The 16764-nt window shown below is 52.2% G+C and overlaps 2 protein-coding genes across 8 annotated transcripts in view; both read left to right on the top strand.

Annotated features, from left to right (window-relative positions):
- The window catches only part of URGCP (upregulator of cell proliferation), a 93339-nt gene extending 87751 nt beyond the window's left edge, over window positions 1–5588 (top strand). For 6 of the 7 annotated variants that reach the window (XM_027124080.1, XM_027124079.1, XM_027124078.1 and 3 more), the window contains 3 exons: window positions 248–280; window positions 503–541; window positions 2259–5588. In XM_027124080.1, coding sequence (XP_026979881.1) covers window positions 265–280; window positions 503–541; window positions 2259–4852 — 2649 coding nt within the window. In that variant the 5' untranslated portion in view covers window positions 248–264 and the 3' untranslated portion in view covers window positions 4853–5588. Of the gene's footprint in view, window positions 1–173; window positions 281–502; window positions 542–2258 lie in introns of all 7 variants that reach the window. The other variant, XM_027124075.1, reaches the window with a different exon arrangement.
- A 7861-nt stretch (window positions 5589–13449) lies between these two features.
- Window positions 13450–16486, top strand: MRPS24 (mitochondrial ribosomal protein S24). The gene is made up of 4 exons (XM_027124081.1): window positions 13450–13500; window positions 13588–13656; window positions 13789–13900; window positions 15862–16486. The coding sequence occupies exons 1-4, from the start codon at window positions 13462–13464 to the stop codon at window positions 16143–16145; spliced, it is 504 nt and encodes a 167-aa protein (XP_026979882.1). The 5' UTR covers window positions 13450–13461; the 3' UTR covers window positions 16146–16486.
- The last annotated feature ends 278 nt before the right edge of the window (window positions 16487–16764 follow it).

The raw sequence follows: 16764 nt of genomic DNA, 5'->3' as shown, positions 1-16764 counted from the left end.
TGTTGTGGCGTCTCCCGTTGCGGAGCACAGGCTCCGGATGCGCAGGCTCAGCGGCCATGGCTCACGGGCCCAGCCGCTCCGCGGCATGTGGGATCTTCCCGGACCGGGGCACGAACCCGTGTCCCCTGCATCGGCAGGCGGACTCCCAACCACTGCACCACCAGGGAAGCCCCCACTTGAACTTTTTGATAGGAGGGTCCTAACTTGCTGATGAAACTAACTGTGTGCGTATGTCTTTTTCTTCCAGATTTGGAATGGAGAGAAATGGAAGGAGATGATGGTGAGTTTCATTATGGAGGGAGAAACTACAGGATCTGGCACCAGATTGGACTGGGGAAAGAGGGCAAAGTGAACAATAACTGGGATTTTAGATTTTGAACAATTGGGAGAGGTTGCTACCTTATTAAGGAAGAGAGAGGGTTCTGAGTTTAGCTTAAATTAATTTGTGTCAATTCAAGCCACCTGATTTGATTGACACTTCATTTTCCTTTGCTTTTTTTAGATGGTCCCAATGAGGCTCAGGACAGTGACTTTCCAACAGGTATGTTTCTTCTCTCTGTTCTCGTTGCCTGTCCTATTGAAGGAAGACATCACCTGGGCCGGTAGTTCCAACCCCTGTGACTGCATCAAAATCACTGCTAGTCCATTAACCCTTTATGTGCCATAAATAATATTGCCAGAGAGACAACTCCCCGGGGACCTGTTACCATACAGCGTTAACACAGAGAGTTTGTATCTTTGGAAGTAAAGCCCAGAAATCTTATTTTTAACAAGTTCCCAAAGTGATTCGAAAGCACATCCAAGTTTGGGAATCTTTCGTCTGATCCAGTGGTTTCAATAATAGATCCGCCAAGGGTCCCGGACTGGGCGTGAGTGCATATATTAATAGGTTTGTTTGCTCTGGCTTTTCCCTGTTGCGCTTAGCTACCATGCTACGTAAGAACAGTTGTTCTCTGTCTGGATAAGAAAAACAGTGTCCCTGGTTTCATGCAGGCAACACTCAGAAACCCGAGTTACTTATATGATGGATTTCTACTACAGTCTCCCTCTCCATAGAGTTCTTTAGTTTCTGCAACAAGTTTGCCAGCTCCTGTACTCTCTGGGGTGGTGGCACAGCCCATAGAACTCTCTCAGCCCCTGTGGAGTGTGGAGTTTCTGAAGAGAGACATTAGGCAGCAAGTGGACCCCTACAGGGGAACGAGACACCTCTTTTCCAGTGCTTTGAGTCCTGCCGTTCACCAGGCACGGTCCCGAACCCATCATATGACTTCCTGGGAAACAAGAAGAGGGCTGATCATCTGCGCTTCCTCCTGTGGTTTATATCCACATTTAAGGTAGCAGCACAGGCATAGTAGCTTCCTCTTTCGAGAAAAGAATGGAGAGAATCCTGGAGCTCAGCAGGATTTGTATTGATTTATTTTGTTAATAGACTTACCATTTAAAGTTTACTAATTATATGCAGGAAATTATATGCAATGAAAATTGGTAAGATGCCATGGCCAAGAACGGGGTCGGTGGATGAAACCTTTGCAGGTGGCCTTACTGTTCTGAGCATCTAGTGCTTGTAAGAATTCTTACTGTATTGGATGTTATGGTTGAAAATCTGAACAAATAAGTACAGACTTGTGATAATCTCTACCAAGTATTTTTATCAGTGGCTTCAGTTTTGCAAAATGTTATTTATCTGTGATTTCTGTTACTCTGTACCCAGTAGTAACTCCCTGTTTCCTTTACACATTTTCCAGCTTGTCTGTAAAGAGCAGAGAACATTAACCAGAAAACCACAGTGAATCAGTGATTGTGTCCCCCGTGGGAAATTCCTGGTGACAGGGTTAGGGAGTCCACTGCTGGGCCAGAAGCACAGGAGTATCTTGGAGGGAGCGGAGGCGTGGCCAGAGAATGGGGCCTGTGTTCCACATCTAGGGTGCACAGCTGCTCACTCTAGCCAATTAAATTTGGGATTGGTGTTGCTGAATCTCAGAGGTTTCAAGAGAAACCAGACATTTCCTCCCAATTCTTAACTGTTGCCCCCAGACGTCCTTTTCTCTTCCCTCTCCCATGTCACATGTTTCCGACCCCACTTGGATCTGGGGTGGGTGATGGTGCTTCTGTCTTGGTCTCAGGTGGCCTAGGGGTGCCTGCATTTTACCCTGAAGGAGGCCACCTCCTACACGCCAGGCTGGGCTCTCCCCTCCCCACCTCTAACCTGGGTCCCTGACACGCAGGGTAAGCGCTGATATCTTCATTTCTCTCCACAGTGGAGAGGAGCAGACTACAAGAAATGCTGTCCCTCCTGGGACTAGAGACGTACCAGGCACAGAAACTCAGCCTCCAGGACTCCCTGCAGATCAGTAGTGATAGCATGAAGAACTGGGCTCCACAGGCTCCCAAAGACTTGCCCTGGAATTTCCTCAGGAAGCTGCAGGCCCTCAACGCCGAAGCCAGGAACACCACCATGGTGCTGGACGTACCCCCGGACACCAGGCCTGCGGAGAAGGAGAGCCAGGTGGAAGAGGAGATCATCTACTGGGACACGGCCGACGACATCTCTGCGGACATCTATTCCTTCTCCGAGCTGCCAACACCCGATACGCCTGTGAACCCCTTAGACCTTCTCTGTGCCCTTCTGCTTTCCTCAGATAGTTTCCTGCAACAAGAAATCGTGCTAAAAATGTCCCTCTGCCAGTTTGCACTCCCTCTCGTTTTGCCCGACCCAGAAAACCACTACCACACGTTTCTGCTGTGGGCCATGAGGGGGACTGTGCGGACATGGGGGTCACAGCCCCCAAGGGCGGTGGGCAGCTTCAGAGAAGACAGCGTGGTCCTGTCCCGAGCGCCCGCCTTCGCCTTTGTGCGCATGGAGGTCAGCAGCAACTCCAAGTCCCAGCTTCTCAACGCCGTGCTCAGCCCTGGCCACAGGCAGCGGGACTGTTTCTGGCATCGGGATCTGAACTTGGGCACCAACCCTCGGGAGATTGCAGACGGGCTGGTGGAAATTTCCTGGTTTCTTCCCAGTGGCAGGGAGGACTTGGACATTTTCCCGGAGCCCGTGGCCTTTCTGAACCTGAGAGGTGACATCGGCTCTCACTGGCTGCAGTTTAAGCTCTTGACAGAAATCTCCTCGGCCGTGTTCATCTTGACTGACAACATCAGTAAGAAGGAATACAAACTGCTGTACTCCATGAAGGGGTCGGCCACGAAATACTACTTCATCCTGAGCCCCTACCGCGGGAAACGGAACACAAACCTGCGTTTTCTGAACAGGTTAATCCCTGTGCTGAAGATGGACCCCTCGCACGTCCTGGTGAAGGTCAGCAGCACGGACAGTGCGGGCTTCGTGCGCCGGATCCGCGCCATCGTGGCGCACGTGACCCGGGCCCCCTGCAGGAGGGTATCCGTGGAGGACATGGCGCATGCGGCCCGCAAGCTGGGGCTGAAGGTCGATGAGGACTGCGACGAGTGCCAGCGGGCGAAGGACCGGATGGAGCAGATCACCAGGAAGATCAAGGACTCGGACGCCTACCGCCGGGCCGAGCTGCGGCTGCAGGGGGACCCTTGGAGAAAGGCGGCCCAGGTGGAGAGGGAGCTCTGCCAGGCCCAGTGGGCTGGGGACCCTCCTGAGAGGTGCAGGGCTGAGCTGAGGCATCGGCTGCTGGAACTTCGAACGCAGCAGAATGGCCACGATCCTGCCTGGGGGCTTCAGGAGTTCATCTCGGGCATCAGCAGCCCCTCTCTGGGCGAGAAGCAGTACTTCCTGAGGTGGATGGAGTGGGGACTGGCCCGGGCGGCCCAGCCAAGGCCGAGAGCGTCTCCGGAGACGATGCTTACCCTGAGAGCAAAGCACCGTGGGGCCGTGGACTTCAGCGAGCCCCTCTGGCCGGAGCCCCTGGGGGTGGAACACTTCCTGCGGGAGATGGGGCAGTTCTACGAGGCCGAAAGCTGTCTCGTGGAGGCCGGGAAGCTGCCGGCGGGGCAGAGGCGGTTCGCGCACTTCCCAGGCTTGGCCTTGGAACTGCTGCTGAAGGGGCTCCCCCTGGAGCTGATCGACGGGAACACCCTGAGCACCCCCCTGCGCTGGGTCACGGGGCTCCTGAAGGAGCTGCACGTCCGCCTGGAGAGGAGGTCGCGCCTGGTCGTCCTGTCGGTGCTCGGCGTGCCGGGCACAGGCAAGTCCACCCTCCTCAACACCATGTTTGGGCTGCGGTTTGCCACGGGAAGGGGCCGTGGTCCTCGAGGGGCCTTCATGCAGCTCCTGACGGTGGCCGAGAGCTTCAGCCAGGACCTGGGCTGTGACCACATCCTGGTAATCCACTCCGGGGGCTTGATAGGCGGAGTCCTGACCGAGGCAGGGGAGAGGTTTGAGCAAGAGGCTTCCCTGGCCACGTTGATTATGGGGCTGAGCAATGTCACTGTGGTCAGTTTAGCTGAAACGAGGGACATTCCGCCGGCTATTCTGCATGCGTTTCTGAGGCTGGAGAAAACAGGGCACATGCCCAACTATCAGTTTGTGTACCAGAGCCTGCAGGATGCGTCTGCCCCCGGCTCCAAGCCGAGAGAGAGGAAGCAGCTCCTGGACGAGCCCAGGGATGCGAGCAGAGCCACGGTGCAAATGGAGCATCAGGGTGGCGGGATCCGGACGCTGGCTGGCCTGGCCTTTTGTGACCCTGAGAAGCAGCACATTTGGCACATCCCCGGCCTGTGGCATGGAGTGCCCCCCATGGCCGCTGTGAGCTTGGGGTACAGTGAGGCCATTTTTGAACTGAAGAGATGCCTGCTGGAAAACATCCGGAATGGCCTGTCCAACCAAAACAAGAACATTCAGCAGCTCATCGAGCTGGTACGACGGCTGTGAAGCATCGAAAGAAAAGGAGTCCAGCTGCCAGAGGCCCGCCGCGAGCAGCCTGTTCTGATGGGGGTGTCCACGTGGGGCTGTGCCCAGCTCCTGAGAGGGGAGCCAAGTGACGGACGGGGCCCAGGTCTGGAGTGGCCTACGCAGTGTCAGGGAAGGATGTGACCTCACAGATCAGCTCAGAGATGCTCTCGGGAGTATAAGAAGCCTGGGGCAGGAGGGGTAGACACAAGCAGTAACTTGTCCTTTGTCTCTGAACTTCGAGGCCCCTGGTGGCTTGGCCTTTCGTACAGCTGCTCCCCGTTCTCTGCCTCTGGAGTGGAGAGTGGCTCCTGAGCGCTGCAGCCCGGGCAGCTGGTGCCGGGGACAGGGTTGGGGCGCTGCCCTGAGGAGGCAGAGGTCGGCCTTCCCTCCAGCGAGCCTCAGCATCGGCCTCGGTGACCTGGTCCTGCCCGCTGAGGAAAGGGCCCGCCGTGGGCAGGGGCTACTGTGCTACTCAGTGTTGACCGACCCTGCCTCGGGGGGGGTTCCTGTTGGCTCTCGTGCGCCCACAGCGCTCCGTTCACACCTCTGTCGCAACACTCAGCACGCGCAGCGTGACTTACCTGTACACGTGTCTGCCTCTCCCCTAGACCTGTGAGCTCCTTGAGAGCAGGGGCTGTACACTACCCAACTTTGTACCCCCAGGGCCTGGCACACCGCAGGCACTTAATAAATGTGTGTTGAATGAATGAAACTAGTGAATGCACAAATGATAGTAATGGGTGGTTTCCTCTCTGTGCTTTAATTTTTCTGTTTCCTCCAAGAGGATCACAGTGTCTGTCTGAGGGGGTTGCTTGCTACAACATCTGAAATAGTGGACACCCGAGAGAGGTGTCTTTAAAAATGCCACCACGTCCCCTCTCTTTAAGCAGAGATCCATTCTTCAGGCTGTTACTGGAAAACCGAACTAAGCATCTTCACAGGGGCTCCAAAGTACCTCCATCGTTACCCCCATTTTAGAGACGTGGCAAGGAGGCCTAGAGCAGTTAAGCAGCTTGCCCAGCCCACAGACCTGCATCGGCAGAGCGGAGCTGATGGGGACGCCGGTGCCCTTAGCTCTGTGCCTCAGCTTCCTGGCCGTTCATCTCCCCCAAACTTCCACAGCTTCCGGGCTCACCCCCAGCCTTGCCCCTGGGTGTCAGCCCTTCATCTCACTTCCATGCCTCCAGGGCCAGGCCTCCTCCCTGGCACCATCCGTGGCCCACGTGACACCATGAGCCAGAACGTGGAGCTCCTCCTCTGCTGAGTCTCCAGCTGGAACCTTTGTCTGTGCTGGCTCTTACCAAGGGCCAGGGTCACCTCTCTGTGCCTCAGACCCCAATCCCAGCTGTGCCACTAGTTCTGGGAATCTCTGCTTGGGCCCTAGGGCCTCCTGCCCTCTGTATTTTGTGATTCCAGGAAAATCAGTCCCCCGGGTGGTAACCAGGAGCTTCTCTCTATTCCTTGAACTCCTCCTCCCAGACTCGGAAAGGGAGCCCCCTGGACTGGAACCCTTTTTTGGGTTCCAAGGCTGTCAGCCCCTTCTCTGGCCCCAGGATGCTCCAACTACTGCTCCCCTGATGTTCAGAAAGTTGCCCCTGTGTTCCGGGAACCTGGCTCTGATGTGTGAAACGGAGGCTGGAAGAAGTGCTGGAACTCAGGAAACTTAATCTTTTTTTTTTGTTTTTTTGCGGTACGCGGGCCTCTCACTGCTGCGGCCTCTCCCGTTGCGGAGCACAGGCTCCGCACACGCAGGCTCAGCGGCCACGGCTCACGGGCCCAGTCGCTCCGCGGCATGTGGGATCTTCCCGGACTGGGGCACGAACCCATGTCCCCTGCATCGGCAGGCGGACTCTCAACCACTGCGCCACCAGGGAAGCCCGAAACCTAATCTTTTGCTAATAAATTCACTTTAAACCTTTTCACTTCTGAAACTCAAAAAGAGTGTCTAATCCTCAGGCACTACAAATTCATTTCTTCGTGGATCATTAAATAACACAAATATTAAGATGTTGGTTCACCTGGAAATACCAATACCTCTCTTTACTTTTTCCCCCTAGAGCCATGAAGACTACCCAGTTGCCTCTCTAGCACTGTAGGAATTTCACCCAGGATATTCCTGGGTCCCAAGTTCAGGCACTGGAAATCTCTCTTAACAATTGTTGACTATCAACCAGTTCCTTTAAAAATTGATTCAAGCTATCCCTGAAATCTGAAACAGGGAAGCCAGCTTTAGCGGCTCCCTACTTTAGTGGTTCCTAAGGATTCTTTACTTTGGGTCTGTCCATTGTCCAAAGATAAGGTTCAGTCACTCAGTTCCTGAAAATTAGGTGTGTGCTTTTTTTGGAAGGGAGAGGGGAGGAAGAGTTCATAGCTTTCAACAGATTTTCAAAAGGATGCAGGATCCAAGATCGATTAATAACTGCTTAGTAATCAGGAAAGTTATTCCATATATCCCTAGGACCTAAGAAACTACGAAATCACATCCAACATTTGCCCAGTATATTTAAAGTTCTGAAAACAGACCAGTCTGAAGACTGAATGTAACAGACCTTGAGCAAGAGGTCGCCCTCGGGCAGCCCCAGGCAGGACTGCCGTGGAGGACTCACAGTCAAGCAACTGAGGAATTCTGGAACTGCCTGCGCAGTGTCCATAGACCATTGCCTCTGTCAGGTGCAGGAACAGGAAAGGTTGCCCTGGAGCACTGATTTTTCCAGAGTCAGTTATGGTGCTCGCATCACTCGTTTTTAGGGGTTGATGTGGAATTCCATGACCTGCGAGAGGGGTTCACCTTCAGACCCTGAAGTCAGTGTCGCTCTTGTAATTAAATTTCCACAATACCCGGGTCTTGACTGGTGCCCTGGAGCCCAGAACACTAAACATCAGTCTACTCTAGCCATTCCTGGGTTCACCACAGCCAGAGGGCCCCCCTACATCAGACCTGAAGACATCTTAGGGTCTGAGAGGTCACAGAACTTGCTATGGGGCTACTGGGCAGCAGTGTCCTTGGAGCCCAGCTTAGTGACGTGACAGCCTCTCAGAGACAGAAGGGTGACTGGGCTGCTCCCAGGGGGATCAGGAACTTTGGTGAAAGCAGGAACCACATCAGTGATCTTGGAGTAAATGGGCCCGGGAGTCTAAGACTGGGCACAAGGGCCCCTGTCCCTCTCCCTGGAGATGGGAAGTAGCTCGGTCAGCATATGGAACTCGAGGCCTGGTTCTGAAGTTGGTCTTGCTTCCTGCTAATTACACAGCCTTTGAGCGAGTCATTCAACTTCGCTAAGCCTTACTCCCCACTACTAGCACCTGCTCTGGGGTGAGTGCGCAAAAGCTGGTTTTGGAGGAGCCGGCCTGTGCACGTAAGTAAGGCACCCGAAGCTGTGCCTACACCAGTCTGTGCACCCATGAGGCTCGTGCAAAGCGAGCTGTGTGCCTTCTACATCGACCTCAGACATTTTAACAGGCCAAACAGGATTCATCTTGTAATCGATCAGCGGTATCTTAAAATTAATTTGCGTCCATTTCTCTTTCTTAATGGTATATCAAATAATGTCTTCTAATCGATGTTATCTTAGATTTACTGAAACACATCTAGCAGGGCTGGTGTTGAGAAATGTGTACCAATGTAAACTTGATCTGGTAGCTCTCCCCAGCTCCTCAGATGTGAATTAGCACAGTAAAGAAAAATCCTCTTTCTGAGCCAGTAATAAAAAAATGAGTTTCGCTACACACCTATCCTGAGTTCCTAAAACTTCAACAAAATTACATCAGAGTGCAGCCTTACAAGTGCCAGTAAGTCAGAACCACAGAAGAGAGAGCCGAGGTGCCCTTGGTCCTGGCTTTTGTGACTTTCCACCCCTCACCCACAGGACCCACACGCTCTGGATCCCGCGGCTTCATTCACGCTCTGTCTGCCTGGGGCCTCCTTCCACCTGTTCTTGGTGAGGCTGACACTTCTTCAGGACAGACTTGGATGGCAGCCCCACCTCTGCTCTACCACCTGAGGGGGCCAGGGGCCTTTCTGTGTTCCTGTCATGGTCCTTATCTAAGCCCCTTTCGCGTGCCTGCTCCTCTGTGTTCCCCATTGGAAGGAAGGGTATCAAGCCCATTTTCTTGTGTCCAGGTCTAGCACAGCATCTGAGAATCAGGGAGTGAGGTCTCCATGGCTGTCACACGTGAGGCCCACTCCTCCTGTCCAGGTACTCCAAGCCCTGGAGTTGTGACGTTCAGCCCAGGGTACCAGTGTGGCAAAGGGTGCTTCTAATGGTTCCACTATCGGGAGACTGGACGTCCCCAGCGCGCCAAAGCTGAAGTCGGTAATTATAGCTTGGGACTTGACCCTTCTTCCTGCGCCTCAGCAGAAGCAGAGTGGGGGTAGGAGGACGCAGCAGGAGCTCAAGGGGAACATGGGGTAAGAGTCCCCTGGCTGCCTATGCAAGGGAGAAGACAGTTCAAGACTCTGCTTTGGTCTCAGTGGTTGTTTGGCTTAGTTCCCAGAGTCGAGGTTGTGAGAACCTCTGGGATTCTTCTTGGTGAATGGGTTGGTTATTAGGAGAAAACGAATTAGCAAGAGTAATATAAAAACCATAGGATTACAGGGCTTCCCTGGTGGCGCAGTGGTTGAGTCCGCCTGCCGATGCAGGGGACACGGGTTCGTGCCCCGGTCCGGGAGGATCCCACATGCCGCGGAGCAGCTGGGCCCGTGAGCCATGGCCGCTGAGCCTGCACGTCCGGAGCCTGTGCTCCGCAACGGGAGAGGCCACAACAGTGAGAGTCCCGTGTACCGCAAAACAAAACAAAACAAAACAAAACAAACCCCATAGGATTACAAAATGTGAAGTGTCAGCAGTTCCGAATTAGAATAAGTCCGTCTCGTGAACACCAACATGAGTGGAGTTGTCTCCGCTAATCCCACCACCAACAGGAAGGCAGACGTCTCGGCCTGGGGCAGCGCTCCCTGAGGCTGGATTCTGGTGAGTTCCAGGAAACAAACACTATGTTCTAGGCCGGACCGTGCTCTGCAAGCCCAGGTAGGCCCAGAGTCTCCCTCTCGCACAGTGTCACCCCACAGCCTGGCCAGTGTTCTATCCTTTGATACAGGTGAGCCCTCGGGACAGACCGTCTTCAAAAAAATCCAGACCACACAGCAGCCCCCTATGTGTCTTGTGGCCCAGTCCCCTCAGAGTTAAGAGCTGTGATGGCCTCGCAGGACTAGTGGTAGGAAAGGGCTGTAAGGACCATCCAGTAGCCCTTTCCTGCAAAGGGGTCTCTACGGATCAGGTTCTGGGGGTCTCCCACATAAACCTGGAGTTCAGGACGCTGGTTCCCAACCTTGGCTGTATATTGGTATCATCTAAGGAGCACTGAAAAAGGACGGGTGCCGCGCCTCTGTCCAGTACTGTCCTTGTGGTGTGGGACCCGATGGGCCCTAATGTGCAGCCGGCGTGGAGAATCGCTGCTCTGAGAGCATAAGCGGGAGTCTGGACCCTCCTGGCTATCATGAGGAGAGCACAGGGGCTCATGTGTGAGAATAAACCGCTGGACATCCCTGCCTCCTCAAGGCTCTGGTCTGGAGCCCCCAGCAGGGGAGTAGGCAGCCTCTTCATGTGAGTCCCTTGCTCCTAGATGTGGCTTCTCCACGCCCAGGAAGTCCCCCCAGGGCCAGTCCTGAGTGGTCTGTGTTCAACCACAGACACACAGCCCATTCCTCCATCCTGCACGGTTCTGAACATTCACCCCCACCAAGTGGTGCAGTGGAACCTCAGATGTGGAACGAGCACATGCTTTGGAACAAGAAGGCTGCTACCCTTGGCTAGTTCTGTCACCCAGGCGAGTCTCCATCTTCTGATCTGCCAAACCTGGACAATATTGCCTCCTTTACAGCATTGATGGGAGAAGCAAAAAGTGCAGAAAAACACTGTTAGCGTTTTGTTAAATAGAAATAAATATCCTACTAAAATTTTTCTATTGGTGATTTAAAACAATGTAACAGTTCATACTAATGCATTAAAATGCACTTTTAAGTTATTTAAATCATGCAAACACATTCCCGTGACCCCCTTCCCCCATTCCGCACCACCCCCTTTCAAGGAACCAGGTGAAACCCTTTTTGCAACAAGGCATAGTATAAAACAAAGATAATAAACAAAAGGCCAATGAAAGATCTAGATCAGTTTGGAATTCCTGGGAGACTCTTCAGGCCTAAGGAAAAGTGGCAAAACTTGAACCTCAAGCACAACAGCCCCTGCTCAGCTGGACAGCACCGCCTGCTGCTGCTCCGATAGAAGTCCATGCCATTGTCACATGCATGGAAAACCAGCCTCTTCTCCTTTCCTCTGGTGGTGTTCCAGTGAGTTCTCACGGACCCTCAATGGCTGGTTCATCTCCCTAAGAGGAGGCAGATAGCAGGGACTCTATTCTTTTTTTAAAAAAACATTCATTAGTTGCTCACTCCATCAGGCATTTTACAGTGTGGTTTTCACAACAATCATCATGGTTCCCGTTTTATAGATGAGAGAAGCTGAGGCTCAGGAAGGTCAAGTCACTTGCTGAAATTGCAAAGCCAGGAAGCTGTATTTCAGATACCAGATCCCATGTTCCTCACCACTTTGGAGCACATCCACAAAATTTTATCAAATTATAAAATTATCAAACTTTATGGAAACTTTAAAAAGAAAAAATGACTACCAGCTTAAAAGGGTCCTTCAGGGGCTTCCCTGGCAGCGCAGTGGTTAAGAATCTGCAGGGGACACCGGTTCGTGCCCTGGTCCGGGAAAATCCCACATGCCGCAGAGCAACTCAACCCGTGCGCCACAACTACTGAGCCTGCGCTCCAGAGCCCGTGCTCTGCAACAAGAGAAGCCACCGCAATGAGAAGCCCACGCACCGCAATGAAGAGTAGCCCCTGCTCTCTGCAACTAGAGAAAAGCCCGCGCGCAGCAACAAAGACCCAATGCAGCCAAAAATAAATAAATAAAATAAATAAAATTTTTTTAAAAAGGGTCCTTCAGTTAAAGTTGAGAGTTCTTACATTTGGATAGTATTGTGATTGGAGAACATCTTATTCCTGTTTTGTCCCCTTATCCAATATGCAGAACAGCTGGAAGCCACAGTTTAAATTTTAGAAATAAAATATTCCTAGTAGAGTGGACATGAAAGACGCTGTCCCTTTTTGGAGAAACCAGCTCCAAATGGTCAGAGGAATCTTGACCGTGGAAAATGTACTGAAGCCAAGAGTCCCTCTTGGACCTTCCCCAGTGTGATCTGAGGCGGCTCACTGTCTGCCTTTGCCTCCATTTCCCTTCCACATAGATGACAGCAGTATGTAAGCAGCATCAGGGTGGATGATTAAGTCAAAATGGCCAAACGTTGGCAATTTCACATGATTCAACCTAACAGAACTAATCACAGCTCTATGAGTGGTATTATGAACAAAACCCATTATACAGATTATGGAACTGAGGCTCAATTGCACAAAGATTGTTCCACCCGAGCCTGAATCCAGAGTCCACGTTTTTTCCATTACTATGTGTGAGTTCTGAACTAGGATATCCAGTGTTGCTATTTTTCCCTCTGACAATAATTACTGGATACAAATTACAGTGCCAATGCTTTGGTTTGAGTACAGCAGGCTCTGTAACATCTCCAGGAATTAAGCGACCATCAGCCCTTTCTCCCTTAAAATTTTCCTTCCTCAAGGGCCAGACACTAGGGTATGGTCAGATGTGAAACCCTACCCTCTGCATAACCCATCGTTGAAGAACTGGCTGATTTTTAAAGTACAGTGAGTTTACAATATTATATTCGTTTATAATATTATGTTAGGTGTACGATACAGTAATTCAATATTTTTATAGATTATACTTCACTTACTATAAAATTTAAAAATTTTTTATATTCCCTGCGTTGCACAGTATTTTCTTGTAGCCTCTTTCTGTTTACATTGCAGGCTGTGTTCCTTAATCCCCTACCCCTATCTTGCCCCTCCCAAGAACTACGTAAAGTTTTAACCGAAACATATTTCCTCTCTATTTGTGGATAAAAGGGTGTTTCTTTCTTTTCTTTTCTTCTGTTTTTTAAAGGATATTATTTGGAGACAGAACTCAGCAGCCTAATTTCTAGGACGTGGTGAAACGCTCCGCTCCCCCGACAGTCCCCGCCGGCCGGGCGGGGCGGGGCAGTAGGCGCCCCCTTCCCCGGGCCCGCCCCCCGCCAAGACACTCTTCGACCGGCCGCTGCGAGCTCTCGGACCGCGAAACCTCACGCTCCGCATCATCCAGTTTCCGGATCTGAAACACGGCGCAAACCACTACTGGGGGGCGGACGGAGGGGTGCAAGACGTGTCCAGGGCTGAGGGGGAGGCGCAGAGTCCAGCTCCCCCCACCTCCCGGCCCCACACGGCCCGCCTCGCAAGCCCGGAGCCTGGGCCCCCGCCGCCGCCCACAGTAGGTCGGCGCGGACTGCATGCGGCCCCGCCCGGCCGAGAGGCTCGCACCCCCGCGCCGGCTTGCGTGTGGTCTCGCCCGCAAGTCCGCCTCCCGCGCCTGACCTTTACCCCGACGCCGCCCCGCCCCCCCTCCGCTCGGCCCAAGATGGCGGCGCCCGTCTGTGGTGTGTGGCTCCGGCCGCTGGTGAGTGGGCGGCACGGACGGTGCCGGCGGTTGGAGGCGGGCAGCGGGGAGCCCTAGTTTCGGTCTGATGCCCCACTCGCCCTACAGGTGCTGTCCTGGAACCGGGAGCTGCCATGCGTCTGGCGCGCCCTGCACACCTCCGCGGCCTGCGCCAAGGTAAGTGCGGCGTGGAGGCCTGGGGTCTGGGCGCCCAGGGCCTCGGAGGGTGGGACCTGCTGGCGAGGGTGTAATCCAGGGCGCGCGCTGGGTTTGTGGTCGCGGAGAGTCACGGGCCCTCTTTTCTTCCAGAACCGGGCGGCCCGAGTCCGAGTGGGCAAGGGGGACAAACCAGTGACCTACGAGGAGGCCCACGCGCCGCACCACATCGCCCATCGTAAGGGCTGGCTGTCATTGCACACAGGTGAGGCGACGATGCCTGTCGCGGTGGCGGGAGGGGACGAGGACGTGCTGTGGGCCCGACCCCTGGCCCCAGGGAAGGCGTTCTCAGTTGTGCCTGTCTGTCACATAAACACGACGTGAACACGTGTCAGAGATTTTGGTTAACTCGGTACTCAACGCGAGGTTCAGGAATCAGTGAGACGCTTTTAAAAGAGGAGTAAAATAGGCATATGTGGTCAGGATCGTTGAAATGTATTTGAAAGGGATGCAAAACTCTTTTTCCATGCGGCTCAAGGGTTCGGTTGAACTTCCACAGAAATTGTTCGCATGCCTAAAGACAGTTGTTTTGCATCGCTGCCCGTTATGTGTAATTTACGGATGTAAAAAAGCCCAGAGGCAGTGAAAAGAGTGAAACCCCTTGGAATTCGATGACCCGGAAGACTGTTGTGACTATTGAATCTTTCACTACCGGTATGTACAGTTTGCCCGGGTTATTTGCAGATTCCGGGTTTGTGAATTTGCCTACTCTAGGTGCTTTCCCATTCATTCTCAGACGTGGGCAGAGCAGGCACCCCAATGCACCTTCCCAGCTGCGGTTGATCAAGACCCTGCCTTCTAGTTTCAGCTCGCATGCTGTAAACAAGTACCCTTTTCGAGATCTATGAGCGCCATGTATTCAAGTTTTGTACTTTTTGTTGGTGATTCCACTGCCTTAAAATAGCCTGTAATGCTGAAGTGCTGTCTCGTGTTCCTAACTTCAAGAAGACTGATGTACCTTACATGGCATGATTGTTAGAAAAGCTTCCTTCAGGCATGAGTTACAGAGCTGTTGGGAGAGAGTGCAGTGTTAATCAGCCATTTGTAGGTGTCTTTAAACAGAAAAAGAAAATAAGGCTACACATCACTTTGTTGATAAAAAATATTGTAACCAAAGGCTTGCAGAAACCTAGCTGTATTTCCACCAGGAGCAGTGGTTTAGCATTTGCTAATTCGTTGTTCATGGTGATTTTATAGAACATAACGAGTGACGTTACAGAACATAACTACTGTGAGTTGATGAGGGTCAACAGTGTTTTGTTCACTATGAGGGTTCTCAACTTGAATGTTTGAGATATACCTGTCTAGAGAACTACCTTAAAATATGGATTTCTGTCCCCCACCGTTCTCAAGTTCTAGTTCTAAGGTCTGGGTGTGTGTGTGTAGACTCTTAAAAGAGGTGCAAAGGTTTTGTTGTCCACGGTGAGAATCCACTGGTTGAGGCTGTGGCTCTAGTCAGTGAGAGAGCTCACATCCCTCGTGTCAGAAGTAGCTGGTAGGGCTTCCCTGGTGGCGCAGTGGTTGAGAATCCGCCTGCCGATGCAGGGGACATGGGTTTGAACCTGGTCCGGGAGGATCCCACATGCCGTGGAGCGGCTGGGCCCGTGCGCCACAGCTACTGAGCCTGCGTTCTGGAGCCCGCAAGCCACAACTACTGAGGCCTGCACGCCTGGAGCCTGTGCTCCGCAGCAAGAGAAGCCGCTGCAGTAGGAAGCCAAGGCACCACAACAAAGAGTCGAAACTGGAGAAAGCCTGCGAGCAGCAACGGAGACCCAACTCAGCCAAAAATCAATAAATAAATTAAAAAAAAAAAAAAAAGAAGTAGTTGGTGGCCTCATCTCTCTGGTCCGTGGGTGACCAGTGCTTCTATAAGGCAGTCAAGAAAGGCGAGGGGCACTGTCTGTCTACATAGAAGAATCATCTGCGTTTTTTGCTCTCCTAAGGCCTCATTCTTCTCTTTCGTGAAACAAGGATAATGATAACACGTACTTCACAGGATTTGTTTGGGGATTATTGGAATAACGTTCTTTGAACTTTAGAGCGTTATTCTACTTACAGAAGAAAGGAAAAGAGGCTGGAGTGGGGTGTGGAACTGAGTGCCCAGTGCTCTTGGATGTTAACCTCTGGAGTTTTGGCCAACTCACCATGGTGCCCTTCTCTCTTCAGGTAACCTGGATGGGGAGGACCATGCTGCAGAGAGAACAGTGGAAGATGTTTTCCTTCGTAAATTTATGCTGGGCACCTTCCCAGGCTGCCTGGCCGACCAGATTGTTCTAAAGCGCCGGGCTAACCAGGTGGAGATCTGTGCCCTGGTCCTGAGGCAGCTACCTGCACATAAGTTCTACTTCCTTGTGGGCTACAGTGAGACTCTGCTGTCCCACTTTTACAAGTGTCCTGTGCATCTGCACCTCCAGACTGTGCCCTCAAAGGTTGTGTATAAGTATATCTAGGACAACCCACCTGTTTGCATCAAACTGTAGCCTGCAAAGGACAGAAACTTGTGGAAAAGGACTGAAGTAGAAACAGGGGAAATGCATCCCCTCAGACTACTGAGGCTTTGTTTTCAAAGTTGGCTGTTGAATAAATAGACTCTCCATGTTGTGTTGCTTCTTGGTCTGCCTAGAGAACTAGAATAGGGTTTCTTTGAGGATGCTCCAGGGTTCCCAGGAAGGCTGCCAGTTCCTGAGGTTTAGGTAATAGCTGTGGTTCAGTGAGTATCTTGTGCCCATCACTGTGTCAGGAACTTTACCTGAAGTTCTTTGTTTTCTCTTAAAATGGAAAGAGCCGTTTTTGGAGATTATAAAACAATCAGCCGTGAAGCTTACTTGTAATTCTACCCCAGAGAAAGCTACTGTGTACAGTTTGTTGTAATTCCAGATGTACTTTTATTCCCCCAGAAATAATGTAGCACACAGTCATCTATTAAAAAAGCTTAACTGCACTTAGTCTGTGCCAGACACTCTTCTAAGTAGCTTGGAACCCGTCAATGACCAAAACATTCCATTCCAAGATCCTTGCCTTCGTAACACTTGTATCCCAGTGGAGGGGGACAGGGAGGGTTGGGCCGCA

Source organism: Aethalodelphis obliquidens, unplaced genomic scaffold (genome assembly GCF_003676395.1).
Source record: "Aethalodelphis obliquidens isolate GAN/ISIS:26980383/991018 unplaced genomic scaffold, ASM367639v1 scaffold27, whole genome shotgun sequence".
In the NCBI taxonomy this organism is placed as follows: domain Eukaryota; kingdom Metazoa; phylum Chordata; class Mammalia; order Artiodactyla; family Delphinidae; genus Aethalodelphis; species Aethalodelphis obliquidens.
This window is presented reverse-complemented; position numbering and strand designations above follow the sequence as displayed.